The 27,270-nt window shown below is 37.9% G+C and overlaps 1 protein-coding gene across 3 annotated transcripts in view; it reads right to left on the reverse strand.

The window, feature by feature from the left end:
* Positions 1–27,270, reverse strand: part of UHRF2 (ubiquitin like with PHD and ring finger domains 2) — an 82,137-nt gene that overhangs the window by 16,856 nt on the left and 38,011 nt on the right. For all 3 annotated transcript variants that reach the window (XM_059492886.1, XM_059492885.1, XM_059492887.1), the window contains 5 exons: positions 16,274–16,383; positions 7,285–7,471; positions 4,257–4,380; positions 3,714–3,821; positions 377–481 (listed from right to left, as the gene is read on the reverse strand). In XM_059492886.1, the coding sequence (XP_059348869.1) occupies positions 377–481; positions 3,714–3,821; positions 4,257–4,380; positions 7,285–7,471; positions 16,274–16,383 (634 nt within the window). The remainder of the gene's footprint in view (positions 1–376; positions 482–3,713; positions 3,822–4,256; positions 4,381–7,284; positions 7,472–16,273; positions 16,384–27,270) is intronic.

Consider the following 27,270-nt stretch of genomic DNA (forward strand, 5'->3'; position numbering starts at 1 on the left):
TTTAGAATGTAATTAAATTGTGACAAAAGCAGAACGTATAACATATTATTTGCACACAATTGCACTATCAGATTTTATGTCACACTCAATTCAGACTCCAAAAAATTTACTGAAATGTAGCTACCCTAAACAATGTCAAATCCAGTAACTGACATTTTGCTTTAATGTAGATCTGAGCATAAGCATTGTTTAAGATTTGGTAAGATTTTTCTCTCCAAAATACTAAGAACTACTTAATTTATCAATGCTAGATATTTTTTTCCACAGTCATATCTGAACAAACGTAAGTCTTAGATTAAACACCAAATACAACTCTATATGCACAGACATTTGATGCATTAGAACAGCAAGACCATTGCTTGCATGAATGACATACCACTTCATCTTCAAATCCCCCAGCTAGTACGAGTGAATAAGCTCCGTCATTACTGCGTCCATGGATTCCACCAACATGGGGCCTGTGAACACCTGCTTCACTCACCTGGAAACAGAAAAAAAGCCAGTTTATAGCAATTTTTTAAAAGACTCAGCCACCTACAACCACTTTCAACAATCAATTTTCTGCTCAAAATATTGTACAGAGGTTTTTGTGTCAACAGTTAATGCAAGACTGCTATTAAAGGTGAGAATTCCACTGCTTCTTCAGGAAGAAAAGCTAAAAGGAAGAACACCCAGAAAACCAGCAGACAATGTAGGACAGTGGTGACACTGGAAAAGGCAATGGACTCTTTCTTCTTTGGGGAAAATCTCCAAGATTTTTTCCATAAGCACTACATAAGACTGTACTCAGTTGTATACTCCACTTGCACAGTCATTTAGAACAATTTAAAGGAGAAGGAGATCTACCAGTTTGGAAGCATTTTACAATTTTTAACCTAGGAAGATCCCAGTGTAAAGATAATTTTGTCAGGGACTTGTAAGGTAACACACTGAAAATGTAACCACTGGAGAGGAATATTATCAGACTGCTCAAGAAAACAGAAGAAGCCATTGCAACACCAATGGATCATAGACTAGTTCTCCAACCAGGATAACTCTATGGTAATAAATGTTCAAGTTATCTGCAGCTTCACCACCTGAAAGCTGCAGCTGTAGCCTAATCTGGCAACATCATTAGAGTCTGCTGGAGCATCTCTCCCACAAAAATTTATTTAATAATGGTTTCAAACTACTGATTAATAGAAAAGCCCCACAAACAAGCCTTATAAATAAAATGAGATTATATATTAAATTATGCATTTTCTCAGTATGTTAAGATAAAAACAGTGTTGGTAGAATGAAGGCTTCCAGCATAAAACCAATCACACTACTTCTTTCTACCTTCATATCTTCTTCCAGAACTTGATTTTGCATCTTTTTCTTGTTCTGCTTCTTGCACTCCTGATCTGCTTTGCCTAGTCTACAGTTCTAAGCAACTTTCATGGGAGTCTATATACTTCTGTTATAGTCTTGAAATTTCATAACACAATACATCAAAGATCCAGATAGTCAAAAGTGCACTTTTTAACATCAGATTAGAGCTGTGCACAGTATGAAAACCATGCAAGGACACAGTAATACTTCCTTGCACAATACTCCCTGGTTGCTGTTCATAATAATGTACTTTATTTTCCTGACTTCATTTCATGATAATTTAGTATTTGATTTATTTTTCTGATCAGTATTAAAATGACATATTTTTCAAATTTAGCTATAAGAATATCTCTTTGCTAAATAAAAGAAGTATAAGTAGCTGAAAGCCAATTACAAATTACACACTTAGAACTCTTCCCTCGCCCATGTTTGCTATCCAAAACTTAGCAGTCTCACTTAACTTTATCAGGTTTTTGCCAATTTTTCCAGACCATTTATGAGTATGCTGAATAAAAAGGCCCCATTATTGCGTTCCTCTTTCCTGTTGTATCAAGCATTCTTTAATTCATTCCTCCCTCCCTTCTTTTCATGTTCAAGTTTCATCAATTAAATTTAGGTTTCTGGTAGGTGATTCACCCCAAAGATGAACACTGATAAAGAATTCATGCCAAAGATGCTCTTTAGATGCTCTCTCCAGTAAGTTTAGTCAATTTCCTTCTAGGGAAAAAGAGAGTTTGTGTAATAAAAAAACTATGCAAATCAGAAGTAAAGAAGTCTTTAAATTTTCATACAGTCACTAAATTCTCACAGATTTGCTGAGACAATCTCATTTTGTCATAAAAAAATTAGTTCATATAAGAAACAAAAGTGTAATTTAACTTTTTACCTGGAAAGAATTTCAATTTTTTTTTTAATGACAAGGTGTTTAATTTGTACTCAAAATAAATTAATTATGCATAAATGGTAATTGTCTTTTGATGCTTAGTGTATATATATATATATATATATATATATATGCACACATGTATACACATATATATACTATATCTATAAGAAGTATTTTTGATGGATTTTCTGATGAAAGCAGCACTCTAATTCTGTTGGTTTTTCCTACCAGTACTAGAAATACTTGAAAACATTAGCTTTTGTCTTACCAATAGAATTCATAATAAAAAGGAAAACTAGTAATTCCAATTACTATTGAAGCAGTGAAAATAAAAATTGATTTTGATACTTTGAGTTTACCCAAGTGATTTTAGAAAGCTCTCTTACTTATTAGACTTTATATAATCTGGCACCCAACAAAAAGAAAGCAAGTGATGAAAAGTTCATAAAACAAATCAGAAGAGGTGCTTGATTTTTGGCTTGCCCCTCCTCAAGCAGTTTAAAACCCCTTGGTTTTATTCTTCCAAATATGATAGAAAACATTCAATTCCAGTCATTTACACATGCAAGAGACAAAAAACTACGTGATTTAGAAAACAAAGAAGTATTTATTTTCATTACTAGAAACAACAATGAAATAATGAAAGATAACCCAAAAATCATTTCAGTTGGATCAAGCTGGAGCAAAAGGGAGGAAGTTTGTAGCTTGCTGGACACTACAAAACCAGAAAAAATCAGCACTGGCACAAAATGCAGCTGTACCTCCTCCCTGCTTTGTTTTTTCCTCCTCGTTGAGTATTGGCACTGTGCTTACATAATCAAAATGTAAAATTGACTGGGATAATTAGCCCCCAGTCTACTCCAGACAGGATTATTTTTCTGCCAGTTTTTCATAAACCTAGTTCACCACAGAGCCTAAGGAATATTTGAAACAGAAAATGAGACAGTTGAAAAAAACACCAAAAGCTGAATGTATAGTGAATTTCAGTAGCACTACAGACTTGCACAGGCTTAAGCTGTTCATCAACCTAAAAGCAGATTTGGACATCCATTACGTATGAGCAAAACCAATTTGACCTACAGTCATTTCACAGTGATAACACATAATGTTCTCAAAATCTGCAGTCTACACCCCATTCATGGGATAATCAGTTAATGTGAAGAAAACTCTTCAGAAATTACATAACTCTATTCACTAAATATCTGACTTGAGATTTTAACATGTGAAATATGTTTATAATAATTCCAACAGACTTTTTATTAAATTGTATGTAAAAAGTTGTATTAAAAAGTTCTATGATAAAATCAGTATAGTTCAACCTTCAATATTCACTTCCAATATTGGAATCATAATGTATTTACATTACTTAGTCCTGGTGAAAATGGCAATTTTCGATTGGAATTTATTTTAGTGTCCAACCCATTCATTAGTATTCCTACTTCCTTCAACTACAGCTAATACTGAAATAACATACCTGAACTCTGAATTTCCAGGTTGTCCCAACAGGAACACCAGGTATAGGCCCATAATGATTTGAAGGAACAATAGTGCATTCTTTAGTGCGACCAACACAGGCCATGCCCTAAAAATACATCAGACAAAAGTAATCAGACAAATGAATTCCCATATTGAAGAATATTTTATATTTTTAAATTCAATGCAGAGATCATGAAATCTGTCTATTATAACAAACACATATTTCAAAATATGTTAAAAATTGTTAAAAGGAATGTTAAATAAGCAATATGTGGTTATAGGTTTTGGGAGGGGAGTTAGGGGTTTTCTCTTTTTTTTTTTTTTTTTTTTTTTTCGGTTGTTGTTGTTGTTTTTACCTCTAGTCACCTTGATAATCCTTCCACTGCTTTAACTGCCGGTAGACAGCAGGCAGGATTTAACATTGTCTTGTTGTTTGTGCAACCCAGTACTGAATTTTGTGTAGTGCATATGTAAGCAAAATTATAGATGTAGCACATACATGAACAATCAGAGTAACAGCTATTTCTAAAACACACTCTACCTTTCCCCAGTCTCTCTGGCTTTCAGTACTGGCAGATGGCATCTTTGCTTTCTTTTTACTCTGTTTGAGCTTTTCTCCAGCCTTTACAACTTCATTAGAATCATTTTTGCAGGAAGGACAATACCTAAAAAAAGGTTTTAGTAAATTCTCAATTAACTTCAGAATAATGGCAATACATTTCTGGTAGCCAAAATAGTGTCTATTTGTTTATTTTGACTGAATGTTTCAAGCTAGCAAGCATATACCAGGCTTAAGCAGCTGAAGCCTACAGCTTAAGAAATGAACTCAACATGAACAAATATTGTCAATTTTTTTTAAAAAGGGCTTTTCAGTATCATTAAAGGTAGAGTGCTAGTTGCAAAACATAGAACTATTTTTTCTCACATGATTAATGAGAGGTGCCCATGGCTCCTGTAATGTCTCTTCATTTAGTCCTCCTTCATTTACATCATGTAAAGAAGATAGCTGAGATTAAAATATGCTGCTAACCAGTACTCATGGTCTATTTCTGTCTCCTGCCCAGTCTACCTTTATTTTTGCTGGTTGTGCAAGAAATTTCACTGCAGATTGCTGAACGTCAAACAGAGCCAAGGTATGACATAATGTATATAGAAACACACAAAGACACACTCACTTCTCCACAACACTGAAGCCATTTGGAATATAATGTTGGGGCTCATTCACACTAACACAAATCCATTCTGGTAGGAAAGCAGAGATGCTGGTATACACTGACCACAGCAGAGAGAGAAAAGCAGAACAGTGGTCATTCTGCTGTTTCCAACAACATTCTTATCCCAGTCCAGGAATAACAATACAGACATGTCCTTGTTTCTGGCTCCCATAGGCTGGATTTGGTCCATACACAAGAAGAAGCCTCATCTACATTAACATTGATAACCTCATTCAGAAAACAAAAACTACTACTACTACTACCACTACTATTACTATTACTGCTAGTTTTGATTTATTAAGTTTTTTATGCGGGTATGAATAGAAGAATTAATGATTAAGGTCCACAGGAATAGATTTCACTATCTCAATAAAGGTGTTTGACCATGAAAACAATGAAGCCATGTAGATTTAAAAAAAATAATGTAAGATGCTGAAGTTATTGCTTTGACAGGTATTACAACTGCTTAAAGAAAAAGCATGTAAGACCAATTAAAAGAACAAATATGACATAATGCAAATTCACAAGGTGAATTAACCAGGTGAAGTCACATGGTGAATTCCATGTTTCTTGATAGTATAACAATATTACCTTAATATCTTTTAAACTGAATCTCGTAGGTACTATTAAATGCTGTTTCACATACAGAATGACTTCATCTCCACAAGATAAATTTATGCTTTCCCAAATTGAAGACTTAACCCCTGAATAGAGTTTGCCAGATTTTACGCTCTAAAAACACAAAATGGAAGTATTCCCAATTCTAAAGCAAACTGCTCCTAAATTAAGAATCAGACAATCATGATTCTTTGCTAGTATGCAGGAAGAAGGGAGGGCACAAATTTCTTTGGTAGGAGATGCTGCTCTGCCTGGTGCAAATGCACTTCTACATAATGACAAACGTTAAGACAGTACAGGGCTGGTGACGCTAAGCATGTCTAAACTAGTTCACATAAGCCAGGCCCACAATTGTACCTCTACCACCCTGTGACTTCAATCACAGATGCAGCTATCTACTTACATATATAAATCTTAAGGCTCCTATTCTTAGTTACACAATAAACAAAAACAAGTTAAAAAGCTTGACAGCCATTTTCCAATGAATTTTAATTATACGAATTGAACTTCTGGAAATTCATAATTTGGAGAATGGACCATGACTAGCTCTGGAGAGGAGAAGGTGTTTGTGATCTAAAGGCTCACCATGATCCAGCCATGGGCACTCACAGCCCAGAAAGCCAACCTTCATCCTGGGCTGCATCCAAATCAGGGTGGGCAGCAGGTCAAGGGAGATCGTGATTCCCCCCCTCTACTCTGTCTTGTGAGACCCCACCTGCAGTGCTGCATCCGGCTCTGGGGCACCCAGCACAACAAAGATATGGACCTGTTGTCAAGAGCCCAGAGAAGGGCCACCAAGTTGATCAGAGTGCTGGAGCACCTCTACTATGAAGACAGGCTGAGAGAGCTGGGGCTGTTCGGTCTGGAGAAAAGGTTTCAGGCACCTTCTAGCTAGTTTAGATTTTAGTAAGAAATTCTTTCCTGTGAGGATAGTTGCCCCAGAAAACAGGCAGACCATCAGGCATTATAAATAAACATTATGAAAGCCAATAAGGTGTAGGAGATTGAGTTATTAATTTACAGAGAATGTTAAAACTTCCAAAGGATTTACACAGATTTTTTACAAAAATATATATATTCACAAGGCTCAAAGAGATTCCATGTAATGTATTCATAGACATCTTAGACATTTAATGAAGTCTATGGAAAACTTTATTAGAATAAACTTCTGTTTATTTATAAAGGATTAACATCTCAAGTCATAGGCAGGTGCTAAATACAAACAGTGTAAATTGTAGACAACTAATAAAGACATAAGAGTAATTACATAAGAAATGAAGAGTAGCAATGTGGTGGTCCTTCCATAGCATGAAAAATGAATGTAGTAGAGCACAGGGGCAGCAGCAGGGACAGAGGATGAAGGGACAGAGAAGCATGAGCATAAAGAATTGCTCAAGCAGTGTAGCTTTTAAAAAATGAAAAGGCTGAAGAATAACAACTGTCGATAAATACAATCAGATCAGGTAATATCCCAGAAGATCATAATGACCATAATGAATAAAATGAACATACCAGTCTTGAGATTTTATAATGGCCTTAAAGCTTACTACTAATCCATTGTGAATGATTTAAAAGAATTATCTTGGCAGAAAACATAAGTCTTATATTAAGTAGATGAATGGAAACACCTCAGAATTTAAAACATCTTCAGTATTTTCTTTCATGAGGTGCAAATATCAAAAAGGTACCATGTATAGAATGTCAATATAGGTAAGTAAATCATCCTTGTATATTTACCAGTCTTCATCTTCTGGTATCTTGCTTAAAGGAGGGTTCAGGCAGTATATATGATAAGCCATATTACATTCATCACACAGGAGTTGCATGTGAGCATCCTGTTTGCCACCACACAAGTAACACGAACAAAACCGGCACTCCTTATCTGGATCAGCCCTACAGTGCTTGCATTCAGGGCCACTTTTTCCTGTCAAAAACAAAGAAATGTCAAATGCCATGTATCTCTGCAAAGTGAATTACTCTGTCTAAAGGAATAATTATTTCTGAACATGAACACTGGTCTCTTGAAAATGCTTTTTTTTCTTACAATGAAGTATCTATATAGGCTTAATAAGACTTCTTCTGCTTTATAAACAAGACATAAAAAACATGACTAATCTCCTGCTCCCAAGATGTACCTGCACATTCTTCCTAAAGATGAAGCTTAACTGCCTTTTGAAGCTGTACAGGCTATCAGTTCCTTGTAAGTTACCTTGGATGACATAAGCAATAAAAATAAATATTTCTTCCAGGAGTTTATTCTTGAATAGAAATATAAGGTTAATCCTTGATGTATCCAGAGGAGTTCTGGATGCTTTAACATTTTTCCAAAGTATACTGAGAAGGAAATTAATGACTAAAGAATTTGCAGAAATCCAAGCCCCTTTCTACTTAAGAAGAGCATGCCCTCCCAAGTGAATAGACTTTACAGAGAAATTGATCCACGCAGTTGTAGGTTATCAGTGCAAATCTCTGTGGAGAGAAACTCCAGACTGAAAGTTTATTAAGAAAGGAGGACTGGAATGCAAAGCTTGTGCTGTATCTGCAGTCTTTCTGGAGGACCTTGAACAGTACTTTTTTCTTCAAGGGTGGAACCAAGTAGATTTAGAGCGGGAAGAGGATGGAGTTTTGATTAACAAAGAAGAGTCAGGGGCTGCTGATGAATTAAAAACTGACAGGGGAACACCTGTGAAACGCCTTGAAAGAACTACAGCTTTTTAATCTAAAATGCTTACACAGTTGATATACCAGCTGAAATGCCTGTACATTAGCATATGTAGCATGGGTGCATCAGAAGAATTGGAAGTGACTGTGCAAATGGAAAGCTATGATCTAATCACAAATGCTGAAATTTGGTGAGACAAATCACATGACTGGAGCATTCCAATTAACAACTACAAACTGTTCAGAAGGGACAGGCAAGGAAAGGGGGACAGACAATTTTCCCTCTTCTTGGACTTGATTGCACAAACTCATCTTTGAAAAACGGTGATGAACAGGTCAAGAGCTTGTGGTTGAAAATCAGAAGCCAAGCCAATAAATAAAATCTCATGGCTTGTGTTTATTACCCATCACTCAATTGAGGGAACCCTGTTGACAAAACTTTCCTAGTTAACCTGCAGGGAGCATCACTCTGGTAGGTTCTGATCCAGCTGCAGGGACTTGTCAGGACAGTCCCTGACATCTGCTACAAAAGCAGCTCGGCAAGATGGAAGCAGTCCAGGAGACTCCTGGACAGCATCAAGGATAATTTCTTACTCCAGGTGTCAGAGAAGTGCTACTGCACCTGCTACTTACTGACACAGATTAACTAACTGGAGAGGTCAGAATCGGTGGCAGTCTGGGCTCTAGTGGTCATGCCCTGGTGGAATTCATGATCTCAGGGATTTGGGGCCAAAGAAAGGTTGAAGTTACTACTCTGAATTTTAGAAGCCTGAACTTTTAGTTATTTTAGTAATTAAAATAATGGGATGGGACCCTCTGGAAAACTGCACTTAGGGAAAAAGGAACAGAACTGTCAGATCTTTAAGGACATTTTTCTTAGAACCCAAGATCTCTCCATTTCCACCACTGAGCACTCAGGCAGAGAAGGCAGGAGACCAGCATAGCTCAGTAAAGACGTCCTGGACAAAGTGAAATACAAGAAGGAAAAGCACTGGAATCAGGGATGGCATCCTGGGAAGAAAAGAGAAGTGCTGTCTAGTTGTGGAGGGGCAATTAAGAAATTAGGAAAGCTATGGTATAGATGGAGCTGAATTTGGCAAGGAATACAAAGAATAGTAAAAATGGCTTCTATAGGCACATTGGTCAGAAATGGAAGATTAAAGAAAATACACACACACAACCCACTCCTTTGCTCTGTCCCCCAAAATGGGACAGAACTAATCATAATTGACATGAAGAAGGTTGAGGTATGCAGCAGTTTTGTTTGCCTCAGTGTTCATTAGTAATTACTCTTCCCACATCTCAAGTTCCCACAAGACAGGAACTGGGGAACTGAAGTCACTCCTGGTAAGAGCAGATCGGGTTCAAGATCATCTGAGAACATGAACATAGACAAGACCATGGGACCCAAAGAGATGCATCCAGAGTCTTGAGAGAATTGTTTAATGTAGTTGTTAAGCCACTTTCCATCATATATAAAAAATCACAGCAGTCACATCATATCTGAAAATTCATGGCAGTCAGGGTAAGATCTTAGTGACTGGAGAAAAAGCTATTTCAACCTTTCTAAAAAAGAGCAAAAGCAGGAAAGCTTTTTAAAAAAGCTTTTTTAAAGAACCTTTTTTTTAAAAGCTTCACCTAGGAATTACTGACTAGTCACCCTCATCTCAGTACCCAGTAAGATCACAGAGCAGAGACTTCTGGAAGACATGTCAAGATGTGGAAGACAGAGGACTGGTTAAAGACTGCCAAAATGGCTTCACCAAAGGCAAATAGTACCTGATTGGCACAGTGGCCCTCCACCATGGACAGAATGCCTCAATTGTCAAAGGAGAACTATAGATGTCATTTACCTGTCTGTAAGGCCTTTGATTTGGACCCTCACAATATTCTTAACAAAAAATCATAGATTTATAGAATATCATGAGGGGGTAGGGATCCACAAGAATCACTCACATCCAATTCTTGGCTCTGCAGAGGACATCCCAAAAATCCCTCTGTAAATGAGAACATTGTCCAGAAGCTCCTTGAATCCCTGCCAGGCTTAGTGATGTGACCATTTCCCTGGGAAGCCTGTTCAAGTGTCCATGTACCTTCTGGGTGAAGAACCTTTTCCTGGTATCCAAACCTAATCTTTCCCTGAGACAGCTTTTAGGCTATTCCCTCAGCTCCTGTCACTGGTCACACAGGGAAGACATTGGTGTCTTCCCCTCATGAGGAAGTTGTCGACTGTGATGACTGTCCTCAGTCTCTTCTTCTCCAGGCTAAACAACCAGGCAACCTCAGCTGTTGTCCTTACAAGGCTTCAATTCAAGGCCCTTCCCTTCTTTGTGGCCCTCCTTTGTGACAATCTCTAGCTTTATAGCTGTCTTACATTCTTGCTGCTAAACTGAAGAGCGATGGGCTTGATTAATGAAATATTAAATGGATAAGGACTTAATTGGACAGCCACATTCAAAGAGTGAATGGTCCATATCCAATGGTTCAACATAAAAGTGAAAACCATTAAGGAGTGGTGTTCTTCAAAGGTCACACTGGCAACACTATTGTTTTCTATCCACATCAATGATATACTCACTGGAATTGAGTGCACCTTCAACAAGGTTGTAGATGACACCAAACTGAGCAGTTTAGTTCATCACAGAATCAAAGAATCATTAAAGTTTGAAAATACCTTTAAGATCATCGAGTCTAACTACCAACCTAGCATCACCATCATGTTCAGCAGTAAACCATGTCCTCAAGTGCCATATCTATTCACCTTTAGAACACTACTAAGAATGGTGATTGTCACCATGCTGATGATTAGAGAACTTGGTCTAATGCTTAACAACCCCTTCCATGAAGAAATTTTTCCTAATATCTAATCAATACTCTCAGGCACATGGTATGACTCACTTCAGAACCTCAATGTCCTTCTTGGAGTGAGGGGTGAAATGAACAAAGGGTTCAGGTATGGCTTCCCCAATGCCAAGTACAGGGGGTCAATCCCTGCTCTGCTCCTGCTGGCCACACCATTGCTGGCACAGGCCAGGATGCCATTGGCCTTCTTGGCCACCTGGGCACTGCTGGCTCACGCTCAGCTGCTGTCACCAGCACCCCCAGGGCCTTTTCCTGTGGCAGCTTTGCAGCCACTCTGCCCCAGCCTGTGGCACTGCCTGGGGTTGCTGTGACCCAAGGGCAGGGCCCAGCACTGGGCCTTGTTGAGCCTCACACCACTGGGCTCGGCCCATGATCCAGCCTGTCCAGATCCCTCTGCAGAGCCTTCCTGCCCTCCAGCAGGTCAGCACTCCCACCCTGCTTGGTGTCATCTGCAAACTGAGGGTGCACTCAATCCTCTCATCCAAATCATCCATAAAGAACATGAAAGAGAACGGCCCCAGTACTGAGCCCTGGGGAACACCACTGGTCACTGGCTACCAGCTGGATGTAACTCCATGCCCCACTAATCTCTAGGCCCAGCCGTACAGCCAGGTTTTACCCTGGCTGTGAACAGAGTGCCTGTCTGAGCCATGAGGAGAGCTTTTCCAGAAGAATGCTGGGGGAAACAGTATCAAAGGCTTTACTAAAGTCCAGGTACAGCCACAGCCTTTTGCTCAACCACTGGGTGGGTCACTGGCTAGGAGGAGATCAGGTTGGTCAAGCTGAACCTGCCTTTCACAAACCCCTGCTGGCTGGGCCTGACTCCCTGGCTGTCCTGCAGACAGTGTGAGGACACTCTGGATGATCTGCTCCATGACGTTCCCCAGCACTGAGGTCAGGCTGACAGGCCTGTAGGGCCCTGAATACTCCATCCAACCACTGTTAGGACAGGTCCAGAGGAGGGCCATGAAAATGACCAGAGGGCTGGAACATCTCTCCTGTGAAGAAAGGCTCAGAGAGATGGATTTATTCAGCCTGCGCAAGAGAAGGCATTAGGGATACCTTTGTGTGGCCTTTCAATACTTAAAGGAAGTTTATCAGAAAGATAGGGAAAGATTATTTACAAAGATCAGTAATGAAAGGGAGCAACAATAATGAAAACTAGGAGCAATTTTAAATTGAAAGAAATGTGATTTAGCCTGAATACAAGGAAGACATTTCTTTTATTGTGAGGGCGATGAGACATTGGCACAGGTTACCCTGAGAAGGTATGGATGTCCCATCCCTGGAGCCTTTCAAAATCAGGTTGAATGGGGCTGAATGAGCAACCTGGTTTAATGAAAAATACCCCTGCCCATGGCAGGGGGGTTGGACTAAATTATCTTTAAAGGTCCCTTCCAACTAAAACCATTCCATGATAAGTAGTGCTAAAACAATGCTGTTTGAATCATTGTTTTTAAGATAAAAAACTTTTTAATTGAAAAATATAAAAGAATCACTGAGGAGGGAAGATTACCAGCTGCAGATAGAAAGTTTAGTGAGATGTACTGACTCAAACACCTGAGAAATAAACATGTAAAGCTACCAGCAGTGACTATTTTCAAAGTCTTAAAGGCAAAAGTACACTTAAATATATATATCTAAAAAAACCTCCAAAATCTATTAGAATATTGCTTCTAGTAAAGTGCAGCCTAGAAGACATCATGCTTTCCAAATGGAGGTAATCTATTCATTTCAGACTTCTCTCCAAAGGTTCATTAGAAGAGGAAGAACAAATTTTATGTGCGCTGATGAACAAATCTGAGGGTTTTCCAGCATAGCTACATTAAACTCATTATCTGTGCAAGGTGGAAACACCAATTCAAGTCAGGCTAAGAAATCCCAGATGACTGTTAACTCCTTTGAAAAATTTTAGAAGTGATGACTGAGCATTCCCTATGGAAACCCTATAGTCTATTTCATCTAGGTAATAACAGACAACATGAAATGGCATATTTTCTGTAGCTCTGAGCACCACACATTGTTTAGGCCTATGTAATGAACTGGTTTCAGTTACAAAATCAGTTTCTTAGGTAAAAGGTTAGTAATTTTTTTTTTAATAGTAAAAGAGCAAAAAAATACCTACATATTTTAGTTCAGTTAAACCATAGGTGAAGTTCTCTACTTTCTTCAAACTACAAACTGTCATTTTCATGATATGACTAATTTTTCACATTTCTGTTTTAACCATGTTGTAAGTCATATGCACTAACTATAGCTGCACTATTGGTCACATGAAGACTGGTCTGTTCACCTCAACCAACAATGCAGAGTTTAGTGGCATAAATAATTTCATATTAACTTTTTTTTGCAGAAGGAGCTAGCACAAGTTTGGATTCTGATGGAAGTAATATATGTTGATACCTAGGTGTTATTTGCATGTTGCATTTAAATATTTGTAATATATTTACAAATATGTTGCTTCTTATATTTTTTATTTCTAATATAATTTTCTAAAAGGCTTAGCCTTCCTCCTTTCCTCAGTTTTAGAATTTTACTTCCTTTAATTAATTTGAATATGACTACTTTTATTTTTAATTGTGATTGCTAAATGTATATTAACGTCACTTTACACATGCAAAACCTAATTATTATGTGACCATACTCAAGAAATAAGAGCTTCTACACTGTTTATCTGATAAAGATTATTTCCATAGTAGGCATTCTATCTTTTGATATGGGCATGGAGAGTAGCTTAATATGGATAAAAATATAATCAGTGCATTTGCTGATTGTGCTTACAACAATCTTCTCATAGAATATTTAAGGCCAAATAATTATTTTAATTTAATCTGAAATTAAAATTAAATAAAATAATAATATTACATTTAAATAATAATAATAATAAAAGTAATAGAATTCTGCATCTCTCCATAGTACATAAGCTAATGGAGCTGTGTGTTTATATAGTTAACATTTTTTAATACACAGCACAAATGGGGTTGTAAGTACAGTTCAGAAGGAAAGGCTACACTGGTGGTAATAGCATACAGCTCAACTGATGTGCACTGTGCATACCTGAACAAAGGCAAAACAGCTGACCTGGCTAGAAAACCAGAATCACGTTAACAGGGTTGTGTGGTGAGTGTTGTCTTCAGGAAAAAGAGCAGTTCAAGAAATAAGGCTGAATTCCCACATAAATTTATTTTTCATGATTACACTTTAAAATATTATATTTATAAATTATATTTATTTATGAAGATTATAAACAATATGCTGAAATTAATAAGATTAGGACCACGAACAATATGAAATAAAACATACACAGAGGTGCAAATCTCTACACAGATGTCAATATTTGGGTAGTTTATGCAAAGAGGTTACAACTAAAGAAACAATATCAACATTGGAGGGAAGGAGCTGTAATACACAACAAAGGTATTGTCTCTGCAACAATTAGAGTGGCAATCAGTGAACAAAGTATAGACTGGTGAGGTCACCCCTCAAATCCTGTGCTCAGCTTTGCATCCCTCTTTCCAAGAAGGACAATGAGGTGCTGAAGTGTGCCCAGAGTAGGCCAGTGAAGCTCATGAAGGCCCTGGAGCATGTCCTGTGAAGAGCAGCTCAGGGAGCTGGGGTTTACCCTGGAGAAAAGAAGGCTCAGGTGGCCTGAGACCTTATTGCTCTCTGCAACTACCTGAGTTTGTAGCCAGGTGAGGGTCAGTCAAAAGGAAATGGCCTGAAGCTGGTCTAGGGAAGATTTAGATTGGTTATTAGGAAAACTGCTTCACAGAAAGAATGGTCAAGCACTGGAAGATGTTGCCCAGAGAAATGATGGAATTACCACCCCTGGAAGTGTTCAAAAAACACACAGATGTGGCACTTAGGGACATGGTTTAGTGGTGGACTTGATGACCTTATGGGTCTGTTGCCATCTAAATGATTCTATGATAAGTAAATACTCATTGGAGATCAAATAGCACCATTGTAGACAATTTTGTATAGTCAGCAATACAGTAATCACTCATTTCCTTGACACATAATTTTAAAAGTTAATTCATTACACAGTAGCTGCAGGGAAGAACTAAATGAACTGCAATCAATTTTTTATGCCGTTTAAAATGTTGCATACTTGCAAAATAAATAGTATGTAAACACAAACCAGTATTTGTAGATTTTCAATTTTCTCACACTGTAATCTTTTTAAATCAAAACATGCTTTAAGATATTGCAAAAATCTTTTAATGTGACCAAGAAAAAATAAAAGAGTGGATAATTTTCTTTTTTTAATAATCTAAGGGAAGTAATTCTCAAATAATGAAAATGAATAATGAGTTGAGAAATCGACATTTTTAATTTTAAGAATACCACAGAGAATGGTATTTACTCCTCTGAAAAACAGTGGGGTTTTTTTAGACAGCAAATAAACATTATTCAGACTCATTGTTGTGCACTGAGAGCTACCTACAAAGGTTCTGAAAAATTGCATTGAGTCAGGAAATGTAATATGTAATTATATATATACCTACCTGTACACCTGCAGTTCACTATTCAGTGTTGCTATCACAAACACTTAGCACTCATAACTTAAATATATTTTCAAGCTTAGGATAAAATGTCACACTACTTTTTAGATAAACTGCCACTAGCTCCTTATTGTGGTTGTGGGGAGGTTAAGGAGGTCTGGCATAGTAACTTTTTTAGAAGGTCATTCAGGGTCAACTAGTCCAACATGAATTATCCCCTTTTTTTAATGCCGCAAGCAGGTTTAGTGCAAAGTTCCTTAGCTTTCTTTTTTGTCTTGACATGACAGAGTTAAAGTGTATCACTACCAACTAATTCTATTTTTGGCATTTCATAATTTATTAAAAGCTTAAATTACATGTCAATTGCAATAGCAGTTTTGGTGGCCTAAACACCTCTCTAGGAACTTAAATGAGGCTGCAAATCCATTCGTCACTGTTCATTTAGAGCATTACCAACTGCTTCCTTTTTTCACTATTTATGACTGATAGCACTAAGCTGTTACTAGTTTCTGAATATATAAAGTAATACAGCCATCTTACAATAACTATACTTTTCAGAACAGAAATCTAAAAATTTTTCAATGCAATTACTTTCTTGAACACAAACCAATTATTACTACTACCTCTGCATGCTGATATTTTCTAAAGAAACATCACTCAATTTGTACTTATATTCAAGTAATTTAAAAAGTGCATACTTTTGAAATCTCCATCCCCAAATGTCAGTGGATAGGCTCCTGGCTTTTCAATCTTGTACATTTCCTCTATAAAAAGGATTTTACAATCATTTATTGTGTCTTCTGGACCTCTGAAAAACAAAAAGAATAAAAAGTACATTCAATTTAGTTCCTCAGACCTAGATTCTGTACTTTTTGAATTCTAAGCAATAAGATAAAGAAGCCTTTTTTTATCCCTGATAGGATACTTTATTTAAATTCACCTACAAAAATCAGTCTATCATAGTAACTTCTAAGAAAAAAATAAAACACATATTTAGGGCTCGCTTAAAGAAAAAACTACTCCATTATCCTCAGATTGTCTGGCACTTCAGTATGTCTTTATTGACAGTTATCCAACATGGCTTAATTTCCTTCTAAGACCTCAAAAACGTTTTTATTGGCTGAACACAGGAGACCAGCAAAACCATATCTTCTGGAATACAGCATCTCAAACATTATTATAAAAGTATAGTACCACAAACAAACCAGAAATGTGACCTGAAAGACAGAAAAATAATTGGAACCTATAGAGCAAGAAAAGCAGCAGAAAATTTCTAACTCCCTTTTATGACTTTTAACTGTTTCTCAACTCTGGAAAGCCACATACAATACTGTATTGAATGATAAATAGTCCTGCTATGTCAGGTTTCAGTGCAAATTCTTAGTGATTAGTAATAACAAATAATCCAAGACTCCACAACAATAATGCCACAGAAAATATTAAATGTAAGGGTTTTCACCTAGTCTTATTAAAATATATTTGTATCTACACAGATTGTAATTCATATGGAAACATATCTAGGAAGAAATGGCTATAATAACACACAGTTGTAAAGCACTCCCTTTTCCTTCCTCCTTAGGATGATACTGTACTCTCTTCAACTGCCTGTTCTCTAACCACATTCAATTTACTACCTGATCTAGAAGTAAGCAGGAATTTTCAGTATAATAAAATACTGATGCATATCTGTGAGAACCTATCACACAGGTGACTTGAAAACAGGTTTGAAGAGAGCCAGCCAGGTAGCAGATCTCTATAAAAAGATCTAGTCTGCAAAATGTAATTAGACGATAGACACCCAAGAAAACAAGACAGTAGATTCATATTCAGTAATGATAACTGCAACATCAGAAAATCTTCAGAAACATCAGGCTTCAGTCTGGAATCTGCCCTACCTCTTGGCCTGTTCTCACCACTTCCTTTGTGCTGATTACCAGTTCTTGAACTCTCACACATGATGACCTAACTAAGGCAGAAAAAAAACTAATCCAGGGAAAAACCACAGGTGACAAATCACTTTTTCATGGCCCCAAACACTGCAGTATTTAGGTCTCCATGGAACTGGGGTCGAGAGGACTACTCCATCAGTGTCTTGATTGGCTCTAATTGCCTTCTAAGTGTACTAACAGCTGTTTACTTAGGCACCTGTATTTATTTTGACCTTTTTCTTTCCCAGCAGTTTTTGGAGGAAAGACATTACCCATTGTTAGTCACATGCATAAACAGTAAATGCCAGCAATTTTCAAATATTTAGATATTTAGACCATTTGAACAGAATGTGCAAAAGCCGCATCAATGCAAATACATCCATCAGAAAAATAACTGTTTGATTTCCTGATAAGGAAAAGAATGTATTTAGAGTTAACTACACTTGCTCCCTAAGGGGATCATACTTAAAGGAAGTTTTGGCCATTGTGAGTAACACCTCAGGTTTAGCATGCAAAGATGCTTTGAATTATCCACAATACTGAGCAATTCACAATCACAATGCATTCAAATATAGAAATTACAAGATGTAAACATAATGTTTGGCAGGAAAATTGAATCAACAAACTCTTACAAGCACCAATATCTCCCAGGTTATTTTGTGGACTTTGGAGAGTCTTTTATTAACTGTCCTATATGTCTTGTTTTTCCTAGATTATTTAAAGTTAAAAACAGAACAAAATACACCTATTGACATTCTTTAACACCATAAATCTATGTTATAATCTTTCTTACTTTTAGCACTGCTTAACTGCCTATGCAATGTTATTCCTCTAGGACTTATTTCTTACAGAACTCAAAGTTGTGGATCTAATTTAAAACAAAAATACAGGACTATTACTTTTTTTCACATAGTTAAGTTTTATACTTAATGACTGATATTCTCAAATTCTAGTAAATTTCAGACAAATTTAGGCATCTTTTACATTAATTTTTGCCTCTCCCTTCCCTTCACCTCCCCTCCCTTCCCCTCCCCTCCCCTCCCCAGTGTGTTATGGTTTAGAGTTTTAAAAAGCTGCTTTTAAAAAAATAGCTTTTTATTCTCCATATTCTCTGCATACAGTCTATGGTCAAGAAGGAAGGTGGTAAACCACCATACAGCTTTACCCAGAAATCTAGATACTTGCTATTTGTATCTTTGGGAAACAAGCAAAACTTGAGTTCAGTAGAATATTAATTTGGAGTAAATTCCACTGGTGCTAATTTGAACTATAAAATTACTTATAACTACAATGATTATGACATTGTTTCCTTAAAAGATACCATGAAAAGATTTATAAGTTGGTTCAATGATGTAAGTGTTCCAAACAGTAACAGCAAAGCTATTGCTAAGTATGCAGAAGCACAGACTTTTATCATCAACTTTATTACAAAGTATCATCCCAAAAAATGTTATTTCCACCTCAAAGTGTTGAAGTGAAACAAACTTTTTTAGTTTAGCTAGCTAAATGAAAATCTCCTCTAATTAATACTGTAAAACAAGAACTCTTGAAATAATAATAAAAAATTAGTACAGCTGCATGGCATGTTTTTCTCTCATAGCACTGCAATCCTACTTACTAGCAATATTATTCCCTATATCTAGGCAGTACTTATTCATCTGATGGAATTCATAGCTTCTCTATCACACACGTTCTCTATCATGGTAGACATTCCTCCTCTTTTTGCCCTGTATTTTTCTTTGAGATAAGAACACTCAGAAAGCAACTTCCAGGCTAAGTTTTTTCTAAAGTCTATTCAGTATTTTAACCAGAGAAAACATTTTGTTTTTTGCTATGAGATGCATAAGAAGTAAGCAAATACTATCAAATAACATTACAAAGCTGGTATGTTCCAACTAATGTCATAGCTGCATATCTGGAACTACAGAGGAAGATCAACTAACATTGTGAAAATGATGGCTAATATTAAATGGTTAGGCCTTACCAAAGCTAAAAAACTCTGCTCAGCAATTTGCTCGTAAAAGAGTAATTCCTCTGCCACAGTACACATTCAGTGCTTTAATAATGATCATGTGATTTTTAAATTATGGTTATCTAACAAAATTATGTCTATAATATGCTGTCAACTGTATAAATTTTCTTCGTTTCTTCACCCTACCATACCAAGAATGAGATTATGCAATATAAACAGGATGTTTGTATTTCAAGCAAGAACTCTAAATCTTCTGAAAGAATTAAATCCCAAAACAAAACCAGATCCTTCAACACAGCAGAATTCCTAATGCAAGCCTTCCTTTGAGATAGGTTAGCTAAAGCCAGAGAGAAACCTTCAGCTGAACCTTCTTTTATTTGCACTTTCCCCCTGCATATTTCCATTTTTTTTAACCTTCAGGTAGCAAAACACTTTAGACATTCAAAATCACAGTTGACTAGACATGTGACAAGTGGGCATTATCCTGGATATTTTGAAGGTCGGGTTCACAGAAAATAGAAACTGCTGGACAGTTACCATGCTTAGAGAACTTTATAACTTCTTACAATCTGAGAGATTCAGTGACAATTGTCAGATCTCTATCTGGAAATTTCTTGGTTTATCCCTTTAGCGCACTGAAATCAAAAGTATACTATTTTAACACATTCTAAAGTCAAAATACAATGCTGAATAAAAATGGGGGAAAAAACTACCAGAAAAATACACACAGACTTCATATTCATACTAAGAATAATAATGAAAGTGTCTAATGATGATTTATATTTAAGCCCGCTAAGAGCAAAACCTTACTCACACTGTCATGCTTACCACAAACTAATTCACAGTCAGTCTCTATGGCTAATGTCAAAAGGTACTGCCCAGGTCAGTAGAGAAACAGCCACAATCAGAATAAAACCTAACAGAATATAATGTTGGCTATGCTCTCCAGATACACAAATTCTCTTAACAAACAATATACAAATCAAAACAAAACCAGATTTACTACCACTTTCTGTATCATATGCAACACTGTTTACATTCCTTACATCAATCAGCCTTCATTCTGCTTTTGTAAAGTTTTCAGACAGCAACTCTTTCTGTTCTGCATCAACAAGTCATAGTTAAACAAGTTCTTAAAAAACAATTTACAATTACAATTCAATATGCTTATTAGAACTTTTAATATCATCTCCTTAGAAGCAGTTGACTGGAGATTTTATTTTAAACAGACTTGTTTCAAAGGTGACTTTAAAATCTTCCCACATTTAGACAGCATATTACATTGATAATGTCACCAAATTCTGCTAGGTTGTACTGAATTACATAGAGGTTCTATGTAAAATTGGGTTTTTATTGCACACAAGCAAAAAAGCAGAGAGTATTTACAAGATTTTTTTTCAGAATATTCCACACACATTTGTTTAATCATTAAAATAAAAATACACAGTTACAAAATGGGACAGTATTAGCTCTGCTTTTAATTCAACCTTTCATTTATTATACAAGTATTATAAAGACATGTGGCAACTTCCACACTAAGCAAAGATTTTATTACTCTTTCTATAACACTAGTATTTAAACAACTGCAAAAAAATTAAATTAACATTTTCTAGGCTATGTTGAGGACCATATTCTAATATGGCAAAGGCATCTTTAATGCCTTTGAAAACAAAACACACATTCTCCCAAACCTACAAATCCATACTGTGGACACACATACAAGTCAGGCAGGATATTACTTTTTTAAATGTCAGCCATAGGTGATGTGCTTGATGCATTTAGAGTACCTGGGGGAAGAACTGGCCTGAGAGAACAGCCAGCAACCATGTCAGAGGCTCAAAACTGCGCACATTCCTGCCCCACGACACAGACCACAGCAAGGAGCGGAGCCTGCAGAAGGTCCTGATCCTGCCCCAAACCCAGCCCTGTCCATGGTGCTGCAGAAACGCCCCTGATGGGGAGAGGAATCCACTGCCACCACCCCAGCAGCTCCCTTCCTGTAGCCAGGACTAAGTCTGTAACTGGCACTATCACAAATGCTCAGAAGGCATCTACAGCTTCCAAATCCAAGTTCAAACACGCAGATGTTAACACCCAAATGTCCATGAAAAACCAGGTAAAAAAGCAGATCAATGACCCATAAATCTAACATACCAAAGGCTTCATATGTAAAAAACAAAGATACAAGAGTTGTGCTTGGCATCACAGGACACAGTCTAAGCTCAGTTGACTTTGTGTGTTTGCAGACTGAACTGCAGTGCCCAGAATCAGTACTAAAGGTCTGTTCAACACATCATTCCAGGGGTTGGGCTAGTCAACAAGTTCCTTCGTGCTAGGAAGAAGCAAAGATACAAACAGGTGATTCTTACTATAAGAGGTTAAATACACCTATCCAGATTTTAAATTATATTGCAATTCAGTGAGTAGATGCAGCACACACTCATCATGAGCTAAGATAAAGTTACAAGAGACCAATCTGTGAACCCTGCCAGACTGAATGAGAACCTCAACTCAAAAACAAAGACATGGGAAGAAGCACTTCCCTTCATAAAAAACTCACAGAGATACTGCCAGGATGAGAAGACCTTCCAAAAAACAAAGAATAGAAGAGTCCTGAAAGCACAGAAACACATTAAGCATTCTGGAAAAAACAAACAAACAAAATACAAAGCAAAACCAAAACCAACTAAGCAACAAACCACAAACACAAAAACACAAACTCCCCAAATATCCCCAAAACCTAAGTGAATAAATCAACAACAACAACAAACCCCCAAAATTTAAGGTGCTTTAAAACCAAGCAACCAAGCAACCAGGCAACCAAAATCAAACAAACCCAACCAATCACACAAAAAAGAAAAAAAAAGGCAAGCCATGAAAACTTCTGAAGGTATCCACCTTCAGAAATCATGAGAATACAACAGCATAGAATCAAAGAATGACAAAGATGTTTCCAAAGAATGGTCATGTCAAACCAAAAGCAGAAGTGCTTGCAAAGGAGGACAAACCCACATTTCTAGCCTAGCAAGTTTGTAATGAATTTATTATCATGGCTTGAATGTATATGATAGCATTACTGTAATGAAAAAGCTTGGAATCCACGGATTCTCCTGCTCAGAACATGATGAATCTGATTCAATAAGAACTCCTGAAAGTCAGAAAATCTTAGAGAGAAAAAAATGTCCTAACTAATTTAGCATTTAGAGGGCAGCTGCTTATCTTCGAGTGTCTTCATTCCTTATATTGCCCAACTTTCTTCAGGAAAATCACAGCAAATGCTTCCACCATGATTTCCAATTTCATTAGTGCATGATATTAAACCCTCCATCTAAGTGTCCAACAGCCATTACATAATGGTAATACAGCCTTTCTGGTCTTCTGTGTTTGTCTGGAATCTCTGATAATCCTGTAATTATTAATTTTTATGTTGATATATCCAAATGCACATATACTTGTGGGTTTGACTGTTGGAGAGATTCTCCAACAAACAAGTGAGAAAAGCATACTTTTGTGCCTCCCTGAAACACCTATACACTAACGCATGGGCAATGAACAAAGGGGATTAATTACAGAGGTCTGTGTAATTAATGCAGCTCCATATCCACAGTGAGATCACGGAGACTTGATGGGATAGCTCACATGACTGGTATGCTGTGGCTAATCAGTAAGGGCTCTACAGGAAGAAGACGCTAGGAAGACTAGAAGCAGCTGTCCCTTATATGAGGGCAGATGAGAAACTAGTTGAGAGCTTACAGATCAAGGTTAGCAGACAGAGCATTAGTGATGCTGTAATGGGTGCCTGATATAGAGAGTAAATCTACAAAGACTCCTTCAGACAACTGGAAAAAGTTGCCAGGCCCTGTTCTCACAGGGAAATTGAAGCAACATGGCATCTGCTGGAAGGTCAACAAAGCAGAACACAAACAATAGAGGGAATTTCTGGAAGCGGTAACAACTTCTGATCATGGAGAAGCAAATTGCTAGACTGATGCATACAAACTGTGAAGAACTTGTCATGGGACATTAAATTTGTCTGCAATGATGATGAGATGATGGAGTTCAGAATCCTTGGAGGAAGAGTAAAGTACAAGACAACCTTGAATTTCAGGACAGTAAAACGTAATCTCTGAAGAGATCTACTTGGAAAAATTTTACAAGATACCCTGTAGAGATGGACACAGTAAATCTAATTGATATTTAAGCTTTATCCCAAACTCAAACATGGTCTTTCACCATGTGCAGGACATCAAAGGCAACAGGAAGCTGGCAGAAATTAATAAAGAGCTTAGATATGAAAAGGAAATGTGTAAGACATGGAAGCTGGAATGGCTGATCTGGGGCAGGAAGAGGTATCCTATTGTGTAGGTGAAGGGCTGGGAAAGCCAAGGTTACTGTTACTGATTTGAATCAGGGGAGTAAAATTCTAACAGGGCCCCTGATAACAACAAACACAGAAAACTCGAGGTACTCAGCACTTTCTTTGCCTCAAGTATTTACTGCTAAGACCAGTGTTTAAGAACCTGAGGTCTCCAAGAGTAGAAGGAATGGCCGAAGCAAGGAAGACTTAGCCTCTGTGGAAAATTAGGTTATGGAGCATTTACACCAGACATATAGAAGTCCATTGGCTCTAACAGGTCATACTTATGAGCTCTGAGGGAGCTGCCTAATGTTTGGATGTGTGTAGTCTTAGTCCTGTTACTAAAAAGTAACACCTTCCTGTTAAATAGGAGAGAGCAAATATCACGCCTATCTTCAAGAAGGAAGATTGATGACAGATTGATCAGCTCCAACTCAGTCCCTGGGAAAGTGAATATTAGCTGCCTCTGCCACCATTTAGATTTGGACAGAAAGGAATTTAATATGTTAAACAAAAAAAAATTCAAGTCCTGCACAGAGGGAATACCAGTACCTGCTGAATGTCTCCACCTGACTGGAGAGCAGCTTGGTAGAGACAGACCTTGAGGAACATTAAAAAAAAACAAACAAAACAACAAGCTGACTATAAACGAGTTATGTGCCCTTGCAAGCAAAGAGGGCCCACAGCTTCTTGGACTACATTAAGAGCAGCATTGCCAGCAGGTAGAGGGAAAGCAATTGCCAATCATGACTCAGCATTAGTTAGGCCAGGTGTAGGCTCCCCATAGAACACAGACATGGGTTTACAGGAGTGGTTCCAGAAAAGGGATACAAAAATGACAAATAGGCTTGATACAGAAGTGTTTAGTCTAGAGAACAGAAGGGTTATGTGAGGATGTTTCTTCCTATGTGTGTAAACAGGGAGCCAGACTGCTCTAAGTAGCCCTGTCTCAAGGTAAGAGGTAAAAATACAAATAAAATGCATTTTATGTGGCAAGAGTGAATTTTCTTTTTACAGTGGATTGTTCAGAAAGCTTGTTGAGTAACCACCCATAACGTTATTAAAAATCCCCACTACACTTAGTCCTAGAGTTCCTTTCCATCTTTGAAGTTTCTCTTAAATGTATACATATGTTTCAACATCACTCCTTTATTCTTTTTATTTTCATAATGCTTTGCCCAATATTGCTCATCAGTTCTTCCCACCCACTTTCCACCACTATACCCACCCGACTGCTTGCCTTTTTGCATTTAAATTTGTTTTCTTCTGTTCTTCCTCTTCTGTTTGGACTTACTTTCCTCAGTAGGAAGAAATTAAACTTCAGAATACTTCTAAATATCACCTCCTAAAAAGCAAGTCAAAAGACTCTGTAGTTCCAAGTCTGCATGTTTACTAAAGAAAGGACACTTACAAATACTGAAGACATAGTTTATGTTCTGGAAAACCAAACAAAACCCTCAAGATGCAAGTCAACCCATTCTTCACCTTCAAAATATAATTTTACAATTATGGCTAGGACACCCAAAACTTCTGAAATTTTAACACTTTTTACTTATATTTTTCCTGTTTTTGTTAAAGCAATTAATGTTTCAACACATAATTAATTGAAATGTTAAGCTTTTAAATGCAATCCAAAGAATCCATTTTCTGCCCCTCTGCTGAAATTCACTGCATTTTATATATCTCTCTTTTGTCCATTTAGATGAGAGGGTGTGTGTTTTGATCTGAGTGGAATAGTAGGTGGAATATTCTTGATGCATTTTAATTAGTGCTTAGTAAAGGAGAGTAAATGCCTTTCCCCAGTCTTCTACTTATTCTTCTTTTTATACAGCCCAAATACTGCTAATCTTCATCACACACTGCTTGTTCATATTCACCTTGCTTTCTACAGACCCACAGATCCCTCTCATCAGAGCTCCTTCCCGGGGAGTACTGCTTCAAGTTCAACCTGCTTCAACCTGGGTTGTGCCTTCCCAGATGGAAGAAATCTCTGTATTTACCCATCTTGACTTTCTTGAGTCTCCTGCCACCCACTCCTCCTCTGCTTGTTCAGGTCTCTCTGCTTAGCAGTACTACCCCTGAATTTCCATCAATTTACTGTGTCTGCAAACTTGGTAAGAGTCCACTGTATTGCCACAAGATACTGAACAGTACAGGTCCTCAGGACACATCCTTGCAATTCCTTGCCTGTCATCACTTCCCAAGTAGCATGTAACTTACTAACCACTATCCTTCAATGTTTTCTTTTTCTAAACCCACCTGGCTGTCCATCCTCCAGTTTACTACAGGAATCACCAGACTGAGACAGGATAATGGGACACTTGACATTGAATTAAATCATAACTGTTGCTCTGTCCTTGGTGTTGGGGGTTAGGTTTCTCTCTGTTCCATTTAACTTAGGGATTTTTTCCCCTGCTAGTTGCTAGGAAACACTAACAACTGGGTACTTAAGAAAAACAAAAGAAGTGGTCAAGCTCAGAGGAGGAGGGCATCTGGTCGAACTTCTCTTAGCTGGGAGAACTGGGATGACAAAAGATAGGGCTGGGGCAACTGCTTTCTCTCTCTCTCTCTCTCTCTAGGCTTCAGGTGAGGAAAGTCAGAGCTGCCCTGCTTCTTCTGCTGTGGGGTGAGCCTCTGCTCGTAAGAGCAGCCACTGAACTGGGACCTTATTATCACCCACCTCACTAAGAGAGGGACCTGTCACCGTCTGCTCGGGCGCCCGGGATCTTGACTTGCCCCTCTCTGCCCTGCTGGGAGCCGGGCTGCCCCTGTCCCGCCCCCGTCACTTCTTCATCGCCAAGATATCCTGCCAGCCCAGCTCGCTGTTTCTGTAAGTGCTGCTGGGGCACGGGGATCGGCTGCCCCAGGGTTTGTGCAGCAGCAAAGCCTCCCCGCCATCCCTGCCCGTCCGGGCCGAGCCGCCATTACCGCGCGCTGCCCGAGCCGCGCCACAGCGCCCCCTGCAGCCGCGGGGAGTCCCCGCACCCGCCCTGCCCGCCGGGAGCCAGCAGCGCCCCTGCCGGCTGCGAGCGGAACTGCACCGGCGGGGAAGGCGCCTGCGGCCCAGAGAGGGCCGGGAGCGGCTTTGGGCTCTGCTTCTGTCAGCGCCGAGCTGCTGCTGCTGTTTGCTCCATCGTACATACTAGTAAAGAACTGTTATTCCTGTTCTCGTATCTTTGCCTGAGAACCCCTTAATTTCAAAATTATAATAATTTGGAGTGAAGGGGTTTACATTTTCCATTCCAAGAGAGGCTCCTGCCCTCCCTTAGCAGACATCTGTTTTTCAAACCAAGACACTTGGCTACAGAGAAAATAGTTCTATCAGAGTAGGCAGATGACTTTGTAAGGTACAATTTGCTCTTATAAAAAAATGTCACCTTGGCTATTCCTAATCATCACAATTTCACCAGCACTTCATGAAAACAGTCCCCTTTATCC

The sequence above is a fragment of the Ammospiza nelsoni genome, chromosome Z, assembly GCF_027579445.1.
Source record: "Ammospiza nelsoni isolate bAmmNel1 chromosome Z, bAmmNel1.pri, whole genome shotgun sequence".
Lineage (NCBI taxonomy): Eukaryota > Metazoa > Chordata > Aves > Passeriformes > Passerellidae > Ammospiza > Ammospiza nelsoni.